This window comes from Trematomus bernacchii, unplaced genomic scaffold, assembly GCF_902827165.1.
Source record: "Trematomus bernacchii unplaced genomic scaffold, fTreBer1.1, whole genome shotgun sequence".
NCBI lineage: Eukaryota > Metazoa > Chordata > Actinopteri > Perciformes > Nototheniidae > Trematomus > Trematomus bernacchii.
The window spans coordinates 4,364,523-4,391,211 of NW_022987662.1; the positions used below are offsets into that span (position 1 = coordinate 4,364,523).

General features: G+C 40.3%; 3 protein-coding genes across 3 annotated transcripts; 1 reads left to right on the top strand and 2 right to left on the bottom strand.

Annotated features, from left to right (window-relative positions):
- Nucleotides 1-778: 778 nt before the first annotated feature.
- Nucleotides 779-8,539, bottom strand: nfkbie (nuclear factor of kappa light polypeptide gene enhancer in B-cells inhibitor, epsilon). Its single transcript, XM_034135603.1, has 6 exons — nucleotides 7,895-8,539; nucleotides 5,170-5,272; nucleotides 3,422-3,632; nucleotides 2,741-2,829; nucleotides 1,768-2,016; nucleotides 779-1,668 (listed from the first exon to the last, which is right to left on the bottom strand). Exons 1-6 carry the CDS (start codon nucleotides 8,200-8,202, stop codon nucleotides 1,600-1,602), a joined length of 1,029 nt encoding a protein of 342 aa, XP_033991494.1. The 5' UTR covers nucleotides 8,203-8,539; the 3' UTR covers nucleotides 779-1,599.
- Nucleotides 8,540-12,016: 3,477 nt separating this feature from the next.
- Nucleotides 12,017-17,716, top strand: tmem151ba (transmembrane protein 151Ba). The gene is made up of 2 exons (XM_034135635.1): nucleotides 12,017-12,516; nucleotides 15,755-17,716. The coding sequence occupies exons 1-2, from the start codon at nucleotides 12,433-12,435 to the stop codon at nucleotides 17,195-17,197; spliced, it is 1,527 nt and encodes a 508-aa protein (XP_033991526.1). The 5' UTR covers nucleotides 12,017-12,432; the 3' UTR covers nucleotides 17,198-17,716.
- Nucleotides 17,717-20,166: 2,450 nt separating this feature from the next.
- tcte1 (t-complex-associated-testis-expressed 1) lies at nucleotides 20,167-26,460 on the bottom strand. The gene is made up of 4 exons (XM_034135585.1): nucleotides 26,319-26,460; nucleotides 25,199-25,764; nucleotides 23,969-24,418; nucleotides 20,167-22,762 (listed from the first exon to the last, which is right to left on the bottom strand). Exons 1-4 carry the CDS (start codon nucleotides 26,458-26,460, stop codon nucleotides 22,571-22,573), a joined length of 1,350 nt encoding a protein of 449 aa, XP_033991476.1. The 3' UTR covers nucleotides 20,167-22,570.
- Nucleotides 26,461-26,689: the final 229 nt, after the last annotated feature.

Genomic DNA, 26,689 nt, shown 5'->3' on the forward strand with positions numbered 1-26,689 from the left:
AGTTAAAAGAGGAATATATGGAATAGAGTATATATCATGAGAAACTGGATTATCTCACTTTTTCACAACAGCTTTTTGTTATTAACGTAGCCCCTAGCAACACCAGCATGACCTACAGTACACTGAATATAACATAAATAGCTTCCCGCCATAGGCTCAATAGGGAAGTAGGTATAGTTTCATAACCTTTTGTTCTAGCCGTTCACCACAGATGTTTGTCTGCTTGGAAGTAGTCACCATAACATATTAATCTGTCACTGTCAAACCCTCAGAGCCCCATTCACCTGACCATGATCATCACCACAGATTACGTGTAATCATTTCCCAGTGCATGCTAGCTTATTATCCAGCATGCTTTGTTGTTGGTATGTGTATATAATAGAGGTTACAGCTGAGTGGAATTTTCAGACGTTCCACAGCCATTGTATTATTGGAGCCATTGCTTACAGGCAAACAAAACGGTACACCTAAAAGTAGCTTACAGGAAACCAAGCACAGAACTGTTTATATGGAAGAGTCTTGTCGTTATTAACTGTATTAATGTATGATCAGATTTTTTTGCTGTACACAAATCCTTTAATTACTTCACCTCTCCTTTTCTTTTACTAACATAGCACAATTGATATTGCTTCTTCTGTCTCCTGTTTGCACGCCCAAAATATCTTTGATGAACCCTTTTGATAAAGCTGGAGCTATCTGTGAAGAGCAGATGGTAGATAATGTCTCTTTTTAAAATGTACCTAAGATTCCAGTAACCCAGAAAAGCATACAACATGCATGAGTTTTCTTACCATTTTATTACAAAATAAACAAAACGGGTTATATTAACTAGACAGTGTAATTACAAACCAAAGTACAGGTAACAGTTTACTGCAGATTAAAGATAGGATGAGATAAATAGAGAAAACAGCTTGACTATGAAGTAGCAAAGCTGAAAAATCACAAAGGAGGAAGCTGCATTTTGTGTTATATATTATATTTTTATACGGGCTATCGGCTTCCTAAGAAAAAGCAGTGATTAGTTTCTCTTCATAGGCTTGCAGATCTCTTTGGGGCACAGTTAGTTTGACATTTGTTCTCTGATTACATTCCTCAAAAAGTCTTTCTGTGATCGTCTGTAAGTTATTGGTGTGGCGAAAAGAAATGTTAAAAAAAGTATGTGGCTACAATGATGGCTATGAAAAAAAGCACTGATACAGTTTGAGAAACTGTGAAAAAAAGCAATTTGAATGTCCAATATTTAAATTACAAATAGGTTAATGTGATTAAGAGGTAGTATCTTTTATGTTCATTTAAAATGTGGATTTGGGACATTGAGGTGGTTTGTGTTGCAGAATGACTGAAACAATGACTTTTTATCAGTGTGCAATAAATCTGAATCGCTCTCTTTGTTAGGGGGAAGTCATATTTTGTGTTGCACTTGTTTGTCTAGATAATGGATAAATACACATCAAATCAGAATGTTCTAGAAATAGAGACACTAATTAATAAAGCTACAAATTCTGCTTTTTTTTCTTTTCTTTTGTTTTTAAATCAAATATCTCCACTCACATGAAGCTCCAGGCAATTTAATAAATGTTGTTAAGCCTAAGATTTAGCTCAAAACTTCACGCTGACCACCGACCTCCCGGAGATCTGGATGTCATCAAAAGGAAAAAGAGCCAGAATCTGAAAGACAAGGACACAAAAGATGTTAAAATATGTATTCTGATCCATCTCGGTAGTCTCCGCTGATGTACCTGTTACTTTTAAATCACAATAACTCACGTCATCGTTGCCGTCAGCCAGATCCAGCGCTGTTTCATCCTCCATGTTTCGCAGCATTGTGTCGGCACCGGACTGGCAGAGCAGGTTGGCGATGGCGGCGTCTTGTCTCCCCACGGCGAGATGCAGCGACGTGCAGCCATTAAACATGGCGGCGTCCACGTCGGCTCCCCAGCTGAGCAGCTGCTTCACTGACGTGATGTCGTGCAGCTCCGTAGCGAGATGAAGAGCTGTTTTCCCGCTGGTTCCTTCCTGTGAGCGCCGTGGATGGAAAATAGTAATGAGGAATTCCACAGATACACAAATGGCACACTACCATAAAGTTGTTCAATTTAATTTGTATAGTTGGTTTGCTTGACATCTTTCTGTTTCCAAATATGTATTTTACATTTTGCATTCTTAAAAGCTGGAAAGAAAAGGCCACAGATAGTCTGTAATGATAATAATAATAATAATGTACCGGATGTAAGCACTGTGATATGTTTGGCTGCTGATTTCAAGTGAGAGGAATGTCTGGGGTAGTTTTGGGACTGACTGCCAGCCCAGCCTAATCATATCTGGGATCTAATTATGTCCTATGAATCCGGCAGGAAGCCCTGAGCTCAGCTCATATCACTATCAGCATTGCACAGGTGCAGCAGATTTATAGTCCAGAACACAACATAAGGCCAGTAAACACAGTGTGAAAGGGATAAGTGTGATTATAAATACTGTCACATTGCTGGCTCATAGGAGGGATCCTCGGGGAAACCCAAGCCCAGACTAATTAAGCAGACTTTAATGACTATGACATTTAGGTTTAATCTCATAAGCGGCAGCTGAGTCGGGGCTGCAGGTACAGGTTAACTGTTAGATATCATGGCAATTTAAACATTATTTAAAGGGTTATTTCAACTGCATTACAAAAAAACTTTTAAATAATAATAATAATAATAATAATATTTAATCAATTTATAATCCTTATGATGCAACTAACCTGGATGTTCAAGTCTGCTTCTTTTTTCACCAGGAGCTTCATTATCTGATGTTGCCTGTTCAGTGCAGCCAAGTGAAGACAAGTGAGACCTGCAAGTAAAAACCTTAATGAGATGTGGGACATGGGGCTCTCTTTAAGGGCAAAAGAGACTGAAAGATTAATTCAATAAAAGCAAACTGATTGCCCACTGCTCCTAGTACTAGGATGAGTTACAAGCAGAGAACACATTTGACTGTGTGTGCATGTGTGACATAAAGAGGGTTTCATCCTCCGATTATATCCATCTATCTGATTGTATACAACTGATTATGTTCTGGCATTCAAATATGTATGCAAAAAACCACAAATGAACATTTTGTGGGTGTACAATATATCACAAACTTTTGAAGCTGGACAGTTTACAAAACCGACTTTGGTTGATACATTTCAAATGTTTCCTTTTAAGCTATATTAGTTGAGAAATAGCAACCAAGTTAATTATTTTCTTTAAAAAGCTGACAACAATAGCCTTGCCTTGAAAGCACCAGAACGCTATGTGACATTTCGACACACTTAACAGAGTTGCACAATCTTGGGAAGTTCAACGTCAGCTACTCAAAACAAAAAACCACACAGATGGTGCAGACAGTTAAAAATGTCTCTAAATAACAGCAGTGATGCAGCACTCAGTGTTTTCCTCACCTCTCCAGTTCTGGATCTCGAGGACCGGAGCCATCTTGCTGGGGGAAACGTCTCGGGTCATCTCCGTGGCGCACTCTGTCTCCCCGTGCTGGCAGGCCACGTGCAGCGCGGTGTTCCCCTCCTGGTCCTGCAGCTCAAGCCCCGCCCCCTTCTCCACCAGCTGCTTCACCACCTCCGGCAGCTTCAGGTAGGTGGCCAGGTGCAAAGGTGTCTGAGGAACACCAATCATAAAAGGATGTGTGATACAGTCAGATCTGCAAGTCTCTGGTTAAATTGATTTTTTAAACTAAGGGAATAACTTTTTGATTGGCAAAGCATTTGATAATCAATTAGTTGTTTTAGTCAATTATCAAGCAAAAATATTTACAACTTTACTTCTGATTTATAACATTGTCCATGTAATGTCTTTGGATTTTGGACTACTAAAAACCCACAATATTCCCTCATTTTATTCAGAAAAAAATTAATCTAAAATGTAAAATTTGTTTTATGATAAAAATTACAGTTGCATTCCTAATTTAAGTAATTATCTCGAAGATGTTAAGTTAAATTAATGTCTATTTGTTCACTATTGCTGAATAAGGTAACACAACTGTAACTGAGCCTTTAGGCCATTGAATAATCTATTCTAATGTTTATAAAGCTGCAGTATAACAAACAGAGTCTGTGATGATATTGTTGGAATATATGTAAGCTGTTTGATGAACAAACCTTAACATTTTCAGCACAAAACAAACTCAATTACTTTTACTTTTTACAGACTCATGCTGTGTGTAGCACAAAATCAGATCCTGGTTTCATACAATGAAAAAAAAAAAGACTTCTTTATCAAAACGACAATTGTTTGTTTTTGCTTCCCCTAGAAAGAGACCAGTAGTATTAAAGCATTGCTGTTACCACCGGTTTGGAGATGTGTGTCGTCATTGTCCTTCAACACTGCCACTTCTACTTATGTCATAGCATTTCCCAGAATGCCTTTGAATAACAACCAGAGAACAGGTCTGTACCTGTTGCATTCAGATGCATTACATATGAATAAAGAGTCCAACAGAGAAACACTCCAGCTGAGCAAGTTGCACCTCCTGTCCAAAACAAAGAAGTGGTAACGGCTGCACGGCAGTCTGCTCTACTGAGGCTGCTGGAGAATTAGAGATCTTCTATGGCTTGACTTTATGATCATTTATCATTAGTAAGACTGAATTGCATCTGTGCACCACACATTTCAATGCATCAAGGGAATTTCTTTTAAAAAACCTAAAGGGGTTACGCTTCTTTCAAATGTGAGGTCTTAGAATGACTACTGAGAGGAAATTGGGCAACCAACATGTCTCAGACTACCTGAGTCACAGCATGAAGTGCTGAATCTTCAGTTCAGATGTTTCCTTTTGACAGTTCTGTTAGTTTGACCTTCACTTTGGTTTTTATACTAGCAAGACTCTGGTCTGACATCTTGAAGGAACAATTCCTCCACCCACATCCACACAAGGATACTCTCCACAGCTCCCTGTTGTACCATTTCTAGAGGAGGTAGAGGAGGGGAGTTTCCATTTAAAGTCCCTTATGAGCTCACACTGGAACCGCCCACAGTGACGTCCCTGAGAGAGGACGGACTGCGAATAAAGAGGAACAACAGCTCTCTGGAAGTACAGAGATATACATCATCCTCTCCACAATCAAGATACTATGTGGAAGTCACTTTGGATGCAAAATTCCCCCTTTTGTTTTTGAAAGATTTATGTTGCACTTACCTGGTATAAATTATTTTGGATGTCCAGGACTTCTTTTGGGAATATCTGTATCAACTGTTTGGAGATGAATTCCTCTTCATGGATGATGGCTAAGTGCAGGATGCTGCAGAAGTGACAAAGAAACATTTACATATTTATTCATCATGCTTGCACAAGCCTGAACATTTACTTAGTTTGACATTGAGCAATCGTCACCCACAAAAGCAGTAGTTGCCTCACAATTTCCCTCAGTATTCATCTCAAGAGGCTACCTCAAAATGTTACATCTAGTGGGCTGAATGGCAAGAGTTAGTAATTGGGGTATGGGGCAATAACATTTTTAGAACAAATAGCATAGTGTGTTGATAAAGTCAGGTATAAGTGGTTGACAAAAAACACCCTAACCTCAAAACTGCTGTGGAAAGTTGAACCAAACAAATGTGTGCATCAAGCAGGAAATGGCAGCAGAGCCTCAGCGCTTAATTTAAACTAAACTAGAACAACACAAATAGATTTATCTGCAAAGTGATTTGAATGGGTTTATAGCCAGGTTTAAATTGCTCATATTTCAGGCTTGAGGATGTTATTGTATTGAAGTATTTATAGTGTACTACAAACTGCGTCTTACTGCAGTCACTGTGCTCTCTTAAAGTTCAGCAGTGAGTTTAAATGTCAAGTCGGAGACAGACAGTGTGGGATTAAACAATGCCACTGCACAGACATCATGTCATTCAGTTAAATATAACACACATTAGTTTGAACTAGTTTTAACTTTAGTGCTGCATTGAGATAATGTTATTTTGTGTTAGCATTTAAGTCTGTCTAGAAAATAAATTAAGGGAAATGGTAACATTCCCTTTATTATCAACAAATTAATGATAAATGAATAAAAGTATATAGTATCTGATTGATTTAACACATACCTGCCTGCAATAAAATAGCAATGCATGATGTATTATGTGCCTTTTGACTGATTTGTATTGCATCGTATTTGTTTACTATTCTCTAACCCTGAACTACATTTGTTTTTTTTTAACTATTTTATGACTTTTTATAGACCCTCCAATAATCTATTAAGAATAATGAATTCATTGATAATAAAAATATACTTTGTTACAGACCTACTAGTTTATCCAGTTTAATGTCTGGCTGTTTTAAATGTGTAAACCAAAGCATTTGGCCCACTTAAGAGTCAACCCCTTGAGCAAACCTTTTAGTTTGAAAGGGATTTCCTGGTTTGACTAAGACTTGAATGAATAAGAACTAAAGAATCCCACGGGGGAAACAGTAATGTTTGCATGATACTCTTTCACAGGCTCAGTCAGTTTGCGTTGTTTCAGGTGTTTTTTCCCCCTCCCAAGTATCTATAGTTAGGATGTGAGAATGAAACCATGTGTGGCTCCAACAACCAGCAAGCGGAAATGAAAAGAGGTCAAAGACACAACAACAGTTCTACTACGCTTGGGACTACATCAATCACTGGATTACACTACAGGCTGCAGGAGTCATTAGCAGCTCTGCTTCACGTCAAAACAGACTGATGACTTGGCAACAAAAGAAGAGTGGGCCACACAAGAAACAACTGATAACACACTGTGTGGAGGAGGTTGAGGTATTTGGGTTGAGGTATTTGGATTGTGTGCAAAAAAAAAAGCAGCAGTTTCATTGACTCAAACTGAAAGAATAAACAGCCATTGTGACGACAAGTAACAAACTGACATTTACAGATGTCTGCTGTGGTAGAAGAAGAAAGAAAGCAGCTGGTGAATTGTGGGATACACCAATAAAAACATGCACACACTGTCCTATCCTGATCAACAAGTTGTCTGGATCAAATCCGTCCTAAGTGCTGCCTCAAAGCATGTGCTTTGTCTGAGCTGCATGGGGAAGTCCAGGCCTATCTGTTTCACTTCTGTTTTCTCACTGAGCAACGCCTCACAGTAGTGCATCCACATTCATGACACGGACACAGTTCATTTAAAAGAGTCTGAAGTATCACACTGTATGAAATCCCCTGCAAAACCAGTATCACATGAAGAGCTGTGGCTAAAATTCTGTGTGATTTACAGTCTCCACTAACTTCTATATATGGATGTTTCCACCATCTGATCAAATTGAGTGAGATATAAAGACATGTATTTGTTGCTTGCACTACCAGAGCTGAAACAACAGAAAAAGAACCAGCAACTACTTTTATATTGAAGTTTTCAAGCAAAAAGGCCCAATCTTCTCTAGTTTCATCTTCTCAAATGTGATCTGTTGCTTTTCTCAGTTTTATATCTTTGAAAACTGCATAACTTTGGGGTGCACTCCTGGACTTGGGAATTTTATTACGGGCATTTTTCATTAATTCTGACATTTTGAGAAAAAGAAAACTGATCATGGTAGACAATATTAATTATAGGTTGCAGCCCTAATAACCAGAGCTACTGTTGTCAAAAAAGAACAATGCACAGTGCTAATTACATACAACTTTGCTATGTTCAGAGAAAAAGGTGTGGACATTTTCAAAATACATACATTCTGGGGTAAATAAAAAAAAAACTGCGTTTCTCTTCCAACCTTGTTCTTTATGGGATACTGCAGACTACTTCAAAATAGACTTGTTGAAATGGTTCAAACTTAAACGAGAAATAGAATTGCAAGGCACCATGTTTAGTATGCATCGTTGGGCCTTTCAGCAAAGACCCAGGAAAGCTCAGAAAATATTCAATAAATACATAAATAACTGAGAGAATAAACATACGTGTCTCCATCTTCAGTGATAGTTGTGAGCAAGTTCTCCTCCTGTTTAGAGAGTTCAGAGCTCGGTGCTTGCTCCTCCAGCGTGTAGCCCTCGACTACCTCCGTCAAACTCTCCACCGTGATGGACGAGGACTCATAAGCCGAGTCGAGGCGCTCGTCCACGGCGGGAAACTTGTCCCTCGGTCCGCTGAAGTCGACGCTCGGCTCCCGGGGCTCCTCAGACTTCAGTATGGAGCGGTACGAGTCGATGCCCGAGTCTGTGCGGTTCTCCTCCAGCGACTCATCTTTCCTGCAGTCGTCGCTCGCCATGGTGGTGTTTCTCTGGGTTTCCCCCTCCCTCCTTCCCTGAGGATTTAGAGGCTACTTGCGGGCTTTCGGTGCTCTGTGACCGGACTCCGAGGAAACCACGGCTCCTTTGTGAAACCAGAGGAAGGAGCCACTAACCGATAATACATTACCCCCCAGCGACAGGCCCTCTTCACCTTTGATCAATTGTAGACTGTTTAAAAGTTTACTACGGTCATGTCAGATTTTCGTGGGTTAAAAACAAGTGAGAAGAGGCGAAACGGCCACCCGTCGTCTAGATATCCGGTAACAGCATGAGCTCCGGGCGCAGAGCGTATGAGCAATGAAAGGCGATAAGCTGACATGTGAAAGGCGAAGCTGTTTTTGTCACGCGGGGGAATCCCCAGTGCGCGTGAACGTAAACACACACTATAAACGCGCGCGCACACATTCACTTCAACTGGAACAGCGTCAAGGTTCAACAGAGTAAAAGCGGAAGAAGTGCGATTTTCAAAATAAAACTGTTATAGACATTTGTAATTAAAGGTCCCATGTCATGGCCATTTCTACTGATCATAATTCCATTGTTGAGGTATACTAAAATACATTTACATCGTGCAATTTTCCAAACTCACATTGGTTTCTCATACAGCATCTCTGTATAGTATGTGTATCTCACTCTCTGTCCTAAACGGCTTGTTGAACGTCCCGATGGCCAGTCCGCCCCTGGTGCCCAGGCTGAGTTCCGCGGTGTCTCGCTGTCTCGCCGACCCCACACCAGTGAGCCAGCTCACAGTGTCCCGATCCTCGCAGCAGCGAGCCACGCAACGTCCCGCCTCGCATGTGTGTGTGTGAGGAAGTCCGTGGATTGGTCCAAACGTAACGGCTCCGCGGACGTAACATAACGGCTCCGCGGATTGGTCCTGGAACCCAGGAAGCAAACAATGGAAAATGAGAAATCTCCAACGAGGCGTTCTGGGGCAGCATAGACAGGTCTTTTCTGTGTTAGAGTTGTACTCGCTACAGGGTGTACTTTGAGGGTTTGTGACTCTGCAGACCGTTTACATGCATAAATAGCTACATAACACACAAGGGGACGGGTAATAACCGGAAAAGCATTACATGGGACCTTTAAATTAAACTATGTGTTAAATCGCAGGTCTCCCTTGTAAAAGAGATCGTTGATCTCAATGGGATTTTTTAACCTGGATAAATAAAGGCTACAAACAAAGAACCATGCACCTTTAAAAAAAACAAAAACGTTTAATCACAACTTACAAGTTTTCAATACATTTATTTCAACTCATTTCTGTAAGAGGATATGTGATATACTTTATTCATCATCAGTGGCGGCGCCAGGGTATGGCTGGGGTACAGTGGTGGCGCCAGAGTATTTTTGTTGGGTAATCTATGGTAGGGCTAACCCATACAGTGGTGGGGCTCAAGTCAGTATTTGCAATGTAATTACATACACGCTAGGGCTGCACGATTTTGGGAAAAAATCTAATTGCGATTTTTCTGACAAATATTGCGATTGCGATTTGCGATATTTGTTTTTAAGCGACCCAATGGAAGTTTATTGTAAAATGCGGCCATAGGCTAGGAAGGTCGCATCAACATGCTCCCGTCTCTAGCACCCCCGCAGCCCGAGCTACAAGTGAAATAACTAAACTTGCATGAAACTTCCGTTGGGTTGCTTTAAAGTCAAGCTTCAGTTTAAGATTCACCCTGTAATAGATGTAAAACATGTGATGGAGCATTACTAACCTGACTCAGATGGTTTGTTTCACCAAACCATCTAGGAAAGCTCCATTGGAAGCCATTTGGAAAGGGCAGGCACTTTCAAAAACACTTGGCAGGTGATTGGATCAATCTGTCTATCACCTTCTATCATGGGCCACTTCTGATTGGTTAACAATGGCTGGTACATGTGGAGCACAGCACTTCTGATTGGTACCCCAGCCATACCCTGGCGCCGCCACTGCTGGGGTAGGCTCCAGCCATACCAAGAAATGGCTTAGCCCCACCTTAGCCCCACCATGAAAAATGATGTTAAAGTAAGCAAATTAAATAAAATAATAAGCAAAATGCTAAAATGTGTGTATGTGTGTGTGTGTGTGTGTGTGTGTGTGTGTGTGTGTGTGTGTGTGTGTGTGTAGAGGTGTGTGTGGCTATAACTAAGCAGCCTGCAGTCGCTCTTTAGCTGTTCTAATGAAGGTAAACACAGCGAAGGCTGTGTGTAAAAGGCACAGCTCCACTTCCTACTTGGCGAACCTGTAACTTTCTTGTGTGCACGAGAACGTATCTCTTGCGCACGAGAAAGCATATCGTGACGAGCAAAACCATTTCACTTGGCCCAGGTGGTTTCCACAGAACGGACAAAACATGTTTAACGACCATAAACACACTCGTACCGTCCATAGGTTTGATTCTCTAGTTTGTTAAAGTGTTTCGGGAAATGTTAAAGTGTTTGTCTTTAGCTTTGTAAAAGTGTTTCGCATCTTGTTAAATTGTTTTTTCTTTGGTAAAAGTGTTTTGCTAATGTCATTTTGTTTTATAAAATGTACATGTGTCTCAAGCTTTGTTAAAGTGTTTCACACTTTGTAATTGTCGATGGCACCTCTCAGCCACCGTACAAAGGGTACACCTTAAGTTATTGAATAAAAGATTATATAAATAAATAAAAAGATTGAGAGTGTAGACTTGTGACCTCGGTCTTTATAAAATCCAGGCTTTGGCCCTGCTCAAATTGTGTAATGACAAACTGTGCCAATTTGACATTACAGAACTTCCCAAGGAATGCAATAATGTTTTGCATAGTTTTGCTGGAGCTACAGTGTATTGCCTTTGATACATTCATACAATAACCAAGATCATGTGTGCTATCTTTGGCAGAGGTTGTATACAGGATAAAATAACACATGTTAGCAGAGTTTAAGTTTGCAGTTTTTGACCTCCAAAAAGTTCAGGAATAACACAGCTGTAATTTTTTGTTTCCTCTTCCGTCATGAAATGCTTGTTGTGGTTTGGCCTTTAGAGGGCTCACTTACATGGCTACTACTCAGGGCCAGATTCATCATAAATATAGTCTATAAAACAATACTGACTGGCAGAGAGAAACGTCTACTGCCAAGAGCTGCCATCTGTTTCCATAATATCTATAATGTTGAGTTTACTTATTACATTTTATGGCAGCAGTCCAGTCCAATGTCCATCCTGGGCTATTGTAAACAAGGGTATGTGTGCCAGGATTGTCTGGTAATGGTTTGAATAAATAGTGCTGTGGAGACAGAAATGGCAGGAGTTGAGAAGTCAAAAAAGCTAATTAATCAGTGTTGTGTGATTAAACAGCAGAATTTTTTATTTTTTATTTTGTTTATGTATGTATTTTGTTTATGTATGTATTCTAACTAGAAAAAAGCACAAAATTGTAATATCCTATAAACATGATGTTGTTATGGTACTCAGTATGTGTAATACTATGTTTGATTATGATATAAAATGCCAAGCTTTAGCCTAATTAGCGTTTTTTCCAGCAATAACCACACGTATTATGATCATAAAGTCAGCAAGCCCACTTTTTTTTTTTAAAGAGGATAATATTATGATACGTGGTCCTCACAGATAAGGTGATGCAGCTGATGAGATGCAGGGGGTGGGCTTCTTTTTGCAGCACCGCCTCTGTGTTGTGATTCTGTTGAACAGGGATGTGTGTGTGTATGTGTGCGTGCGTGCGTGCGTGCGTGTGTGTGTGTGTGTGTGTGTGTGTGTGTGTGTGTGTGTGTGTGTGTGTGTGTGTGTGTGTGTGTGTGTGTTATTTACATTGTGGTGTCGGGGTGTCTGCTCACACGTGCCTGTCGTCTTTGTCCTGCTCCACAGCTCTATACTGGCTGCCATAGGCACTGCTGCCTTCAGGGACAGGAGCTCACTGCCGCCTTCACCATTTCCAAACATCGCATCCTTTGCAGCAATCTTCCCCAGCATCTAGTCGGTGCACCGCGGGAGGAGAACCAGGCTATTCTGCGCTTCATGCAAGGCACAATGCCCGGATTCCCGTAGGCGATTCACCCAGCGAAGTCTGCCCACCTGGAGGACCCAGGAAGGATGCGTGTTTTCAGCGGTTGGGCTCCGGCCGGACGGGTCTGTTTTGGATGATGCGCAGAGGGGTTTTCTGCGTATTTATGTTTCACCCAGATTTGGAAAACCCCCATTCAATCGGGAGATCCATGACCCGGTTTGTGTACCGTTATCACCATGTCCCCAGCATCGGCTGCCACGGCCAGTGAGAGCAGCACCACCACCCTCCCTGAAGAGCAGCCGGACAGCCCCCGAGAGGAGGTGAGGAAACAGTGTTTGTCTGCAATGTGAAGGCCAATTTTCTTGCCCAAAGCATGCACTTTAGGGGCAAATTCATCTTTTAATTAGGGTGATATATTCATTGGGAATCCCAATAATTTCATGAAAATCTGCTTTTTTACATTAGGGTTTAATTGGGGCCAGTTTACATCAAGCACTTGGAATAAGTTGTATTAATACAGCTGTTCATAATATGCAGTCCAAGTGAACCTGTGCGTCCGAGCGCGCACCCGAGAATGTGAACGTGCATGGACCTACTCCTGTCTGTCCCATCTACAGATACGTTTCCAAAATGAGGTTTGGGGACCTCTTGTGTGTCCTGCAAATGGTCTAAAAAGGCCCTGGAAGTAGTATAAAATCCCAGTAATTGTTCAAATGATAACATATAATAATGGCTTTTTTGTTTAAAAATGTCACAACAGTTTTTCCCATAAATAAACTCCCAACAGGGACTAAATCAATGTGGGTTAGTTACTTTAAAGGCAAAGACTTAAACTCTCTGTGCCAACAGGCGTGACATGTTAAATTAACCAAACCTACCTTGCATACCTTGTGTTGACACCATTATAACAGGCTGGTTCAAAAGTTTCCTGCATGGGGACATTTGGATTAAATAGGGATCTTTTCTGTGTGTAAGAAATGAAATATTTCTTCCTGTTTCACTGTGTTTACTTCCCCTTCAAACACACATGTTGGATACGTTACATATCCATTACACAAGAGGGTTTTTTATATAACTCCCGCTGGTCTTATTATGTCAAGGGAGAGTGTCCATGAGTGAGAGAGGCACTTAGTTAAGGGCGCCATCCACCGTGGCTGAGTCTCATGAACTGTGAAGCTTCTCCGTTCTTACAAAAAAAAAAGGAAATCTAAAATATTGATTACATTTCATAACCAGCTTTTTTATGGATTGAATTCTTCCTGTGTAAACAACAACTTTTCATTTTACTCTAAGGCTCTTTAATTGAAGAAATGTAACGCATATAATGTAATGGTCTAGTAAAAGCCAAAATATTTACTGGGAATTCCAAAGGTACTGTTGTTTCCTGTACCTTGGTAACAAAAACATTGTTTGCATTTTTGTGTGAAGGGACATTCAATCAAATATGGCACAATTGCAAACAGATGCCAGATATAAAAAAGAGCTTCCTGCCAGCTAAGGAGGCTTTTTCTATAACTTTAAAACATAATGTAAGAGCCGAGATTAGTAAGAATCTGGCAACACAATAAGAATCATGATACTAGGAGTAACGATTCAATACATTGCGATAAGGTGCAATGCTAATGCAGTTTTTTATATAGATGGTATAAAGACCAAAATCTGCTTCAAAATTTGCTCATTTTTTAAAACCTTACAGTTCAACTTTATGATTTGTTATCTTTAAACAATCCACATTGGAGATAAAATGCTGGGTTTTCCCTCTCTCATCTGGTTTTGTGTCCCTGCGTGACAGACGTGTCAGGTATTTCCCGCCCTGTATGCTTATTAATAGCTTGGTCATGCTTTTCAACCGGGCCACAGGAATGTCTCTGTCTAAAACATCAAAAATGTGTTCACTTCCTCGCTTTGATCCCATTATAATATCCATAATCAACAGATCTTTGATATGATCTCAATCAGGGAGTTTTAATTGAAGTTATTTTTAATCCAGTTGGTCCTCATTTAAGCCATTAGTCATCGCTGATATAATTATTGACTCAAGGGTGAAACTAGCTTGTAATTGAATTGTGTGCTCTTCACTTTAATGAACATACCTGAAAATGTCTATATTACTGCTGTTTCTTGATTATATTAGTTTAATTTAGAAGCACTTTTTAAATCAAATACTACCACAGTATATTTGGTTTCTTTAAAATGTGTCCATTCACACGACTATTCATTATTGGTTAAACAGAGGCTGTAAAGTGTAACATAAAGTATGTCATGTTATATTGATTCTAGTTAGTGAGCGTGTGCAGGATGTGAGTGATCTAATATCCCTTCTGCAGTATAGGTTCATCTCAAAAGGGGAATCAATGTTAATCCCTTTTACCCTTTGGGGTGTAGCCTTGGGTTGCTGAGGGACTCAGGGACCATGCGGCCAAGGTGGGGAAGATATTTATGGAGAAGAAACATCTATTATTTATGTTCGCCTGTCACTCGAAGAGCACACAGCTGACATATTGAATTCAATACATCAATGCAGTGGTGCTGGTTGTTGTGGTCACATGTATGCCCGGGATGACCTATGTGAGAGCTGGAGAGGATAACCTTTTCTCTTTTTTTTAACTGAGTAACTGCTGCTACAGTGCAAGTGTTAGATTCAGGAGGATGTGCCCAAGTGCAGTGTCTGTTATGCAAATGTTTTCTTTTGTTATAATTCATCCTTCCTGGAGCTTTAGAATCTCTGCCAGGTCTGTGTAGTGTGTCGCTGAGCCCCGCGGTGATAAAAGATGGCACCAGCTTTGTGCTGCTGAGTCAAACGCCTGCTTCCTCTCTGGCTGGCTTGACATTAAGTGTGGGATCCACCCCTCCAATGTATTTCTGCTCTTTTAGTTATTTTCTATCCTCAATACCACATTTAAATAAACCCATGCATCATGGTCAGGCAGAAGCTCCCGGTGTTCCTTACTGAAATTAACATATATACTTTATTTTGTCCTTTTGCATTAATCAGACTTTTTCCTTGAATTTGATTAAAAGAGTGGGTGAGTCTTCTGAATATAACACGCACAGACCAAGGCATGAGCAAATGGCTGGCGGCTCATGCATAAACTATGCAAAAGCACTTACAACGCAGAATATTTCCTTAAATATTTTATATGCATGAGCCACTACATTTTAACCACTACTAACTTTGTAACTGACTTGAATTTAGATCATACGGTCACACTTGATCATTAACTTAATTCCAATTTGATATTAAAGTGTGTTATTACAAGTACTCGGGACAATAGGAACATTTCACAGGACATATTCACAAGAATTGACAGATAGTACAAACTGAATTTACCAAATACATAAATTCTCTACCATGATGGGACAATATTCACTTATATCCTTATAATGGAAATTCACTATGATTGTTATTTATAGTGTTTTTTATTGCGACCTGTGATGCAATATGTCATCGTCTCATGCTCAATTACCAACAGATGTTCCAATTTACTTTCAGGGAAGAATATAAACCGAATATATTTTCAATATTATAAAATTGCTGTTTTCTTATCCTCTCTGTAGCAGCGGCCCCAGAAGCAGTCCCTGAGTAAATCCCTGTGTCAGGAGACTCACTGGAAATGCCTGCTGCTGTCCCTGCTGATGTACGGCTGCGTGGGGGTGATGGCCTGGTGCCAGGTGACCAAGGTCACACGCCTCTCCTTCGACAGCGCTTACAAGGGAAAGTCTATGATGTACCACGACAGTCCCTGCTCCAACGGCTACATCTACATCCCATTGGCCTTCCTGGTCATGCTCTACGTGGTCTACCTGGTGGAGTGTTGGCACTGCTACACCAGGAACGACCTGCAGTACAAGGTGGATGTGGAAAGTGTGGCGGAGCGTATCCAGCGAATGCAGCAGGCTACACCCTGCATCTGGTGGAAGGCCATCAGCTACCATTACATCAGGAGGACGCGGCAGGTGACGCGCTACCGTAACGGAGATGCCTACACCACCACCCAGGTCTACCACGAGCGAGTCAACACACACGTGGCTGAGGCGGAGTTTGACTACGGGAACTGTGGGGTTAAGGACATCGCGAAGCAGCTGCTGGGCATGGAGGACTTCCCTATCACCCGGCTGAGGTTCACTAAGTGCTTTAGCTTTGCCAATGTGGAGTCGGAGAACTCCTACCTGACGCAGCGGGCCAGTTTCTTCACAGAGAACGAGGGCCAGGACGACTACATGGAGGCCCGTGAGGGGATGCACCTGAAGAATGTAGACTTTAAAGAGAACATGGTGGCCTTTTCTGACCCAAATCACCTTCCCTGGTACGCAGCCAACTCCACTTTCTGGGCGGCAGCTGCTTTCACGCTCTCCTGGCCGCTGCGCGTGCTGATAGAGTACCGCACGGCCTGTGTACACTACCATGTAGAGAAGCTGTTTGGCTTTGACTTTGTGCCAGCAACGCCATCTGAGGAGCAGCCACAATCCAGACACATCCCACGAGTCAACACAATCGACAGCACGGAGCTGGAGTGGCACATCCGATCCAACCAGCAGCTGGTGCCCAGCTACTCGGAGGCAGTTCTCATGGATCTGGCTCAGCTCTCGGGAAGCTCTAACAACTACTCTGTGTGTGGAGGTTACGACAGCTACAGGCAGAATTGTGAACGCTGCCACCGTGCCATCAGCAGCTCCTCCATCTTCTCTCGCAGCGCCCTCAGCATCTGCAACACAGGGAGCCCCCGAATCCCCTTCAGCGCCAGCCGCTTCTCTCTGGGTCGGCTGTACGGCTCGAGGCGGAGCTGCCTGTGGAGGAGCAGCGGGAGCCTGAACGAGCGGTCCCGCCCCACAGAGAGCACTCGCTGCCTCTCAGGCCAGCAGAGCAGTGAGGAGAACCCTCCAGACTACCAGGACGCTCTCTGCTTCCCTGTGCTCATAGTGCATCGCAACGAGGGCTGCCTCAACCACGACCACCGCTCCCTGCACAGAAACGGCTCCTGTGTGGAGACTTCTCTATGACACACAGAGCACTCTGAGAATAGACTGTAGCAACACAGGAACAGAGGGAAAAGGGCTCGGCTAACACTGACTTCTGCTTCCCCCTTCTACAACATTGGTAACTCTGCAAGTTACCACGAACAAGGATTTTTTTCAAATTTCTAAAGAAACTGTAGCCTCAACAAACAAGAACCAGTACACATGGGAAAGTCCATGTAGCATAGTCTGGATAAAACAGACTTGATGCTGTTTATAAGACTGTTATAGGAAATATGGTTTTAAAGGACCAAAATGTGTCACATAATGTTGTACAGCGTCAACAAGGACAAGAGTCAAATAACCAAGGAATACCAAGGGGATTCACATCCTACTGTAAATGCCATATTTGTAGATCTTAGTCAAGGACTTGAGGAGTAACATGAGTAGTATTTGAAGCCTATTATGGGTATGACTCAGCGGTAGCCTATTAAATTGCCAAGAGATGAAAGGAATAGGACAATTATTGGACTTGTGAATGGGAAATAACATCAATATTTAGAACTCACACTTCTTGTGAGTCAATTTGCTGAACTGTGAGGTAAAATGCAAAGATATCAGCCTTCTTGTCAAAGCATAAGTTACACACGACGAGATGTTTTGCTGAAACAAAATACAGGTCTTAAGGCTCAAATTCTGCATAAAAAACATGCTTAAAATCTGTCATTCAAAGTCAATAATCAATTTTCTAAGTAATAGATTTCCACAGTATAAAAATGAATGTCGGATGCAGATGCAGAAATATCAAGTTAGCTGAAATCGGCTCGGCTGCAATGACATTATACTTCCTGGCTTCCTAAATATAGCAGCACAGTCGATGAATAATTTAGCACAGGAGGGCTAAAGGACACGAGATCTACAACAACTTCTTCAAACTATCAATTACCAAATAATTTAACCTTTTTTTAACGGACAACTACATAGTAATAAAACTCACCAGAATAGTTCAGTGTTAACTCAGCAAGTCTAAAAATCTCAAAGATGCATTTAATTTTATATTAGGCAATATTTCTATTTAGCCTACCTCTTTGTTTAAGTGCCTAGCGATGAACTGTTACTGTAGAGCATAAGCTATCATAACTAAATTAATCTCATTTTTAACATCGCATCAAAACAAGTTGAATTCCTACCTGTAATAGCTCATTGGAGAAATGTGATATAAGTAATTTTCAACACACACAAGGTTAAAAAAATCGAAATGTTTTCAAATGATTTCCCTCATGATATAACCCAGCTCTCGTACACTGATGCTGCTGCTGATGCATATCAGAGAGCTCGCCATCAAAGACGCTGGAAATAGGCAGAGGCCTGGATTCACTACTGATAGTGTCAGATTTAATAATATGACAAGATTAAAGAACATCCTCTGAAATGACCTCATGCAGTATGTTAGTCATGGCGAATATTATTGTACAGCCAAGCCATGCACAACAATAAATGGGAGGATAAAATCAGGCATGCCAAAACTGCCAAATATTAGGTAATAGTTACAATTTAGCTAATTTAAACTATAGAATTAGAGAGATCAATGTACAAACCAGCCTACAACTCATAAGACCTGAAGGTGAAGATAAATTAATTCTCCCCCATTCCTTACGGCCATGAAAACCATTAGAATGTCCATGAATATTAAATATAAACACCCCGTGCTAAACCCCGGCCCGTTTATTTTTGCTTTTCCGCTAGGGGTAGTTCCGGCTCAGGGCTACTTTTTCACCTTTTTTCTGGCCCTCCAAAATCGAGGTTCTTACCGGGCCAACAACCGGGCTGAATATGCTAAACTAGTGACGTAAACACTCTCGACTGCTGAATGGTCAGAGAGAATCGCCAACCCAGTCTCACGGCATTTCGTGTTATTAGTCACGAAATTAATTTAATCTATTGATTCGTGTTCACCAACATGATTTTCACATTTTTTTCGTGTCACACAGAACGATTTTAAATGCAATGTATTTCTATTGGTAGTATGTTTCGTGCCTGCAACACGTCTTTTTGTCCGGTCGGGTCTTGGAAGACCAGAAGCTGTGTGGTTCATAAAAACATGTTCTTACTCAATATCTTACCCTAAGCCTAACCCTATCCCTTTTATTTTAAATTGTATAATGTCTGAGTTTTTTTGCCGTCAGTGAGGAAAAGAAATGGGGCTCAGAGCCTCAGAATACTGAAATCTGTATTTTATGTCATCTTTTTTTCCTTCTAATTTGTTATTATTTGGTGCAGGCACGAAACATACTACCAATATAAATACATTGCTTCTAAAATCGTTCTGTGTCAGAATACTTAAATCTGTATTTTTTTAAATGTCTTTTTCTTTCTAATTTGTTATTATTTACATTGCTTTTAAAATCGTTCTGTGTGACACGAAAAAAATGGCGAAATCGTGTTGGTGAACACGAATCAATAGATTAATTTCGTGACTATAACACGAAATGCCGTGAGACTGTGTGGAATCGCTGGCAAGGGGGCTACAACTACAACAAAATGAACATATTTGACTGTGATTTAATTGTAATACACGTTTCAAAATGATGCCGAAGTAACAACATACTGATACCGGTTAGTAAAAACCATGAATTAATGCTTTGACAAGTCTGCAGACAGACGGCAGGCGAAAAACCTTTTAAAATGCGTGTTTTCTGAATGGAGATCGGCTAAGCTAACGTTGTATATGCTCCGACCATCCACACTCACAACAACTATACAGACATAAATAAACCAGCGACTGTATTCGCCATGACACAGGCAGTCTGTGGTTTGTACTTGTTTAACTTTTGTCTTGTTTCTGAACAGATATGAGGAGCTGTGAGCTCTGAGAGCTAACAGCTAACGGCTGATGTTGGTTTTGTGGTTCGCATTGAAGATGACGTCACGGCTCCGCCTACACTGCGTTACTATAGTTACTGCCCCAGCTACTAAACTGTAAAAACGCAGCATAAAGTGAGCCTGGCCTACCAAGGCCTAACTATACCGTACTAAGCCGTGCGAGGCCCTGCAGTGGAAATGCGCCATAAGATTGGTATTGATTTGTCATCTCACTCTCAGTAAGAAAACAAATAAGCATTTTTCACAAAAATGTCTAACTATCCCTTAATGGATAAGAGGTGTTATGCTACGCAACGTTCAGCAGGAAACCAAATAAGACAGAGCGATTGAGATGCATTCATTCATTCATTGAGATTCTCATTAAGGACATATCCCAGCATGCATTGGTCAAAAGGCATGCAATAATATACTGTCCGTGTACTGTGGGGTAAAGTGTACAACTATAAGAACACCACAACAGCATGCAAAGTCCACAAGAAAAAAAAAGTTAAATCTATTTTGAAAAGGATTTTGGACTTTACTCACTGTTTTGTACTGAAGACATTATGTCCTTAATGATTAGCCAACAAACCTCTCACATGGCTTCACTGTGATCCATACGTCTGTATATAAAAAAAATTGTTTACCCCTGAAATGTTTACATAACAACAGTAACAAAAAACCCATTTAAAAGGGTTATAAATCTGACTAGATTCATAACTAGGCATTTTTTCCTCCGTAGACGACTGTTAGCAGCATTGAAGCTTTTGTCATGCGAAGCACTGAACCCTTTATCATGTGTATGAAGTAGATTAGGTTGTTGATATGATATGTTCTCTTTCACTCAATAATGCTCTGGGGATTTGTTTTTTATATTTAAATGATTTTCAAGGCAGGAAGGGTTTGTATTGTAAATAAAATATGAAAGTGTCGATAGGGATCTTGTGCTTAATAATAATAATAATAATAATAATAGATTTATTTTGTAAGCGCTTTTACAGGTGCTCAAAGTCGCTTTACAGAGATAGTGAAAAGAAAAGAACAACAAATAAATATAGTTAAAGTCACATTAAAAAAGCCAGATTGAAGAGGTGAGTTTTTGTAAATTTTTTGAAGGTGGTGAGGTCAGTGCAGTCTCTGATTGGTTGAGTGTTGCTGTCAAGGGTGAAGTTGAAATTCTGGCTGGTTTTGGTCCGGGATGGGGGGCCGATGATGATGATGTCTGATTGGCACTGTTCAGTTGAAGATAGTTTGTTTGCATCCATGCTTTTATTTCTGAGAGACAGTTGGTGAGAGTGGAGTGTGTTGTGGGGGGGGTGATGGTTTTTGTTGAGATATAAAGTTGGATGTCATCGGCGTAGCAGTGAAATTGAACTGCTTAGCGGAATGTGTCGCACAATTAGTGGTAACAGAGGCAGGGACATTTTTAATGTGCAGATGTAGAATGGTAGGTTTGTTTGGTCAAAAACGGCAATACAATCCGAGGTAAAAATGATTCAGGCAACATTTGCTATTTGATGGTGTTTGTTTCCCTTTAATCCCATATTTACGTTTTAAAAAACATATTTGATACACTTCACAAGAACATTTTTTTTAAGGAAAATGATTGGGTTATTATTGATAGTCATTTATCCTATGTAGATGTCTCTGTGTGCTAGTCCACCATTACAGAAGGCCTCTCTTGGGATGATTCTAGGAAAACAATTAATAGTTTTGCAAGATTATTAGTTAAGATGTTTTGTTGCCACTAAGCACTGTTCTTCTATATTATTGGTCAGTAGATATAGGTTTAAAAACAACAACAACAACAACAACAACAACAACAACAAGAGAGTGTATGTATTCTAACACCACCACAACGTGGCCTTGATGTTACATAAGGACTGAAAACCAAATCTGTGTATCAAAACGACAAAAAGGCTCCTCAATAAACTGAAATGCTCACAAAAAACAGTGTGAAAAATTAATTCATGACAATTGTAAGAAAACGTCAGAATGTAATTTAAGGCTGCACCAAATATCATTTTGTTTACATTCAAACCTTTGTTGATAACAAATTGAATGCAATTGGAAATTATGAACTATATATTTTGTATTTATTTTAACTTGCCCTAGAATTAGATATATCCTTGACTGAAACCAAATGAATAGACATGCAACAAATTATAACATCAGGGTTACGAACTATACAAACTATTTTTTATTACCCTAGTGATACACTAGTAAACTGTATACATGGTCTATGTTTTAATATGTTCTGATAACACATAATATCACTATCTTGTACACATGTTTACACCATTTATATTGTGCCAATTATCTGTGTATGGAAAATCTACAAAACCAAATTTGAAATAGGCACAATAATTCAAAGCTGCAAATAGTAATTATCAAAAGGTGCAGTAGATAGATGTTACTATGGACAAGAGAACTCAATATTTTGTGTTTTTGTGGGTGCTGACATTTTGTAAAAAATCAGCCAATAGCAGCCAAGCTCGGCGGCTTAATGAATACTGGACAGCAGGAATTAAACACTAATGAATATGGGTTTGTATTTCAATAAACAGCTGTTGATGTTTTTTTGGTTTTACTTTCCCGAGCGTGTCTCCTTTGTTCTAAACTCTGGTTGGTCCACACCACCTGGTTGACGAAGGACGCGCTCTGCTCCTCAACCTCCGTCAGACGGATATCGCACTCTGTCAGGCTGCTGTTGTTGGACATGGCCTCCTCCAGAGCTTTACCTCCATCCTGCACACACAGAGAGTCAGAGAGAACTAACAAACCAACACATTTGGCACTGATGCATGTCCATGTTAAACACATCACAGTCTTGTTAACCTTGAGAAATCCCCCCCGGGAAACTCTTGCGCTCTAAAATAGCCCACACTTTCTAAACTGCTTATTGTGAGTGTCACCGATGTTTTATTGTTATGTCTGAAACAGGCGTTCTATTTCTGTGAACCAAGGTCACAGATATTGATGGTGCGGCACTTTGCATTTCTGCTATGCGTGTGATTTTTGATCTTCCGCAGTGTATTCCAGTCACTTTATAAAGAGGTAGAGAGCATGAGAAGGGGGAAACCGTATATACCTCTCACAGGGAAACACTCACTTACTTACTGACTGTAGCTTTCCATTATTTCATGTTTGCCATGAATAATTTATGGGCCTGATTCTTTCAAGCTATTCAGTCTGTTTTCTCCAAGGCATGCTGTCTGTGCAGGCACCAGCATGCCTTAGGACGGAAATCCAGTATTTGAAAATAACCCAGTGTTTCATAAGATCTTACACAGAGAGCCACGCGCTGTGCTAGTTCTTAAAGAAACACAATTTAAAAGATAACATTTTGAACACATTTCTCCTATATCTTGATTTCTAGATGTACGAATCCTTTCATTTAGTAATATGAAGGTTATTTGTTTCAATACATTTTCTTGGAAGGTTAAAAGAAAGTTGTGAAAAATTGAGAGTTGACATTAATAGTTTGACAAATACAATTAGTGCCACGTCTTGATTCTATTTTCTAAGATTTTTTATTTTATGTCTATGTTATTTATTTTAACATTTTTACTTAATATTATTATTTATTTTCCTCAATTTTAATATTTTTCCTTCTTTTTTGTGTAATTATTTTCGATACTGTTCCAACCAGAAAATACAATGCTGTTGAATTTGCATCATCTGTTTATTGTCTTCTTTTATCTGAATATAGATAATATCGTTTTATGGTTCCTTTTTGTAAATAGAGATAAGCATTTATACGACATTGAGCTGAATGAATAATGTTCTTGGGCAAACAAAAAAAAATTGGAACAAATTAAGCTTGACAAGCAATGTTACCCTTTGATATGGATGATTGACAACATGGCCATTTCTCTGGCACCGCCCTCAGGTTCAACTTCATTTGTATTGCCCTCTCTGGTCATAAGCGTGTAGTAAAAGCAATTGACTTACCACTCCCAGGTTGTTGCAGGAGAGATTGAGGCTCTTCAGGGTGCTTCTCTGAACCAGCACTTTAGACAGAGCGATGGCAGAGGGCCATGTGACCTCGTTGGCTCCCAGGTGCAGGAGAAGCAGGGTGTTGTTGTTCAGCAAGGCCTTCCCGATCGCCTGCCCCCCCTCATCTCTCAAACGGTTGAGACGCAGGTTGAGTGACAACAGGGTAGAGTTCATGGACAAGGCATGAGCTAGAGCTTTGGCCCCGGGGCCTCCGATATTGTTGTCACACAGGTTCAGGGTCTCCAGGCCGCTCCTGGTGAGCAGCTTCCCGATGGCTCTGGCTCCTTTGTCTCCGATCAGGTTGTGAGAGAGGTCGAGCTCCCTCAGGGACGGGTGGTCCAGAAGGTATTTCACCAGCAGCCGGCACTTTGTATCCTCCATGTGGCTTAGATTGAGCCTTAGAATCTGTGGAAACAAGATGTTATGAAGATTATAAGGTGAGTTGAACAAACAACTGAATAGATCAGAGCAAAGATAAGATGTCATGGGGCGTAGAATGTAAAAATACGAGCTGCTAATTTTCCTTTGACAGCATGAACGCGCCACAAAAACACAGAACAATGAGGCACTGTTTCGCACATGCTTCTATACATGAGGTGAGCACTTTTATACACTATAACATAAATGAAGTAAATAAAAGAAAATGTCTGATACTGCTCTGATGTGAGGCTTTGCTGATTTTCTCTGTTTTATCATTGGAACTTCAATATCTTTACATCTCGGACACAAGCAGTCAGAATTGTCGTCTAGGAAATTGTCGTTGGCATTTTTCTATATTTATTCTAGTATATTTTAATCTTAACTATTAAGTAAAAATGTAATTGACTCATAAGCTTGAGGCTTGATAACAGGTCCAATAATATCTTGTACAGTTTCCATGTCTTGCACAGAGATCAGTAGCGGATTCATTTCCTGTTCTCATGCAGTAACAAATTAATGTGACAAAACTTTAGTCAAATAGTGACTTATTTAGGTTGCAGCCAGAGGCCCTGCAGTTTTTTTTTTGACATAAATAGAGCATGAATTTCCTGCTTGTGCAGCTCCAACAACAATTTTCCTGTTTCAGGACATCAGGGACTGTAAAATGTGTAAATGATGCCTTGCAGCTGGCAAAAATACTCCACATATTTAGGCAAAGGAGCTACAAAAGGCTGCATGATTTAGTAAAGAGGAATCATTATTCACCTTCAAAGTCTTACAGGACTTCACAGCCTTGGCGAGGGACTCACAATCTCTGTCGGTCATCTCGAACATCTTACATTCGAAGTTCAGACCACATTGTTTGACCCTGTACACTACATGGAACTCTTCCAGGTTTGTCAGCTTGTCGAGCATGATGTTAAAGTCAAAGTGGTCCATGGAGGGTCCGTCCTTATTTTCAATGACCAACTCGGAGCCATATTCCTCCTCGTCCTTCTGCGGCTCCGTGACAGGCGGCAGGAGCTGGGAGATGTTTAGCCTCTTGATGTAGTCCTTACAAAGAGGAACCATCTCTACAAAGGTCTTTGGCTCCGTTACATCTGGGATAAAAAGCTCAATCATGTTCTCCATGTGCTTCTCAAAGAACATTCGTTTCCAGCTGTTGCCATAATGAGTTAGGTCACGAATGCCCCCCCACTTCTCGCAGCAGCGCTTCCAGTACACCCCGTCGTGGATCAGGTTGGCTGTCACATGCAGGGGCATGGAGGTGGACAGTCTCTCCTGCACAAAGTCTTTGTGGATGGGGGAAAGGTCTTCCCATATGGGCCTTTCTGTAACAGGAAAGTTTGAAAAAAGTTCCAGTTAAATAAAAGGTAAGTGGGTAAAAGTGTGTGTATTATCATCAATTTGGGTAGTAACGGATTACATGTAATGTGGATTATGTGTTACTATATTTTACTATATTCAACCCAGATTACATTAAAAAAAATGCAATAGGATTATAGTTACATTGGCATAGATTACTTGATGAATTTGATCACGTCTTGAAAATATGGCAATTTTGAAACTTTCTTTCATGATAATTAATGGTAATATTTGCATTTCCTTTGCTATTTAATTCTCTAAGTGAGACATGTTTAAAAAGTAAACAAATAATAATATTTGTGAAATCATTTTTTGTGGCTGTGTCCATTTTTTCAATACAAGGTGAACTATTTTCAGATTTGAAATATTAAAAGCTATTTAGATTTCATTAAAACATTTGTAATGCAATAGATTTAGTTTCTTAATCCAAAATGATGTAGTTTGTATTGAGGAAACTGACTACATTTCAATGTAATCTGAACCAACCCTGATAAAAACTATATTTAAAACCACAGCATACCCTCGAAGTTGCTCACAATAGATTGCAGACAGAGGTTGGATAGAGAAGGCACTGTGTTCAGGAACCAGTGAGCGTCTTCAGCGATGATCCTCCTCAACTCTCTGGGGTCTGCAGCCTCAGGGGGGTCAGGGGACCTGGACATGGCTGCAGGAGTTTGAAAACCTTAAAGAAACATTACATGAGACATTAAAAGTTGCACATCACAGCAATTGGACATAGTATTTCAAATATACTTATACATACATTATAAGTAATTCTATAAATACAGCTACCGTATGCAGCCACATTCTGTTGCTAGCACAAACTGTTTCTAAAATAAGTTATGAGCTAACAGACCCCTCATGCTAATGTTAGCTACAATTTTAATATTT

Excerpts from the sequence above, each read along its gene's own strand:
- nfkbie (XM_034135603.1), bottom strand. The coding sequence starts at position 8,202 with ATGGCGAGCGACGACTGCAGGAAAGATGAGTCGCTGGAGGAGAACCGC. Across the intron at positions 3,633-5,169 it reads TCCAAAATAATTTATACCAG|ACACCTTTGCACCTGGCCAC; the intron begins GTAAGTGCAACA and ends GGTGTTCCTCAG. Across the intron at positions 2,830-3,421 it reads CGAGATCCAGAACTGGAGAG|GTCTCACTTGTCTTCACTTG; the intron begins GTGAGGAAAACA and ends TTTTACTTGCAG.
- tmem151ba (XM_034135635.1), top strand. The coding sequence starts at position 12,433 with ATGTCCCCAGCATCGGCTGCCACGGCCAGTGAGAGCAGCACCACCACC. Across the intron at positions 12,517-15,754 it reads CGGACAGCCCCCGAGAGGAG|CAGCGGCCCCAGAAGCAGTC; the intron begins GTGAGGAAACAG and ends TCCTCTCTGTAG.
- tcte1 (XM_034135585.1), bottom strand. The coding sequence starts at position 26,460 with ATGTCCAGGTCCCCTGACCCCCCTGAGGCTGCAGACCCCAGAGAGTTG. Across the intron at positions 24,419-25,198 it reads AGTCCTGTAAGACTTTGAAG|ATTCTAAGGCTCAATCTAAG; the intron begins GTGAATAATGAT and ends TTGTTTCCACAG. Across the intron at positions 22,763-23,968 it reads CCTGCAACAACCTGGGAGTG|GATGGAGGTAAAGCTCTGGA; the intron begins GTAAGTCAATTG and ends CTGTGTGTGCAG.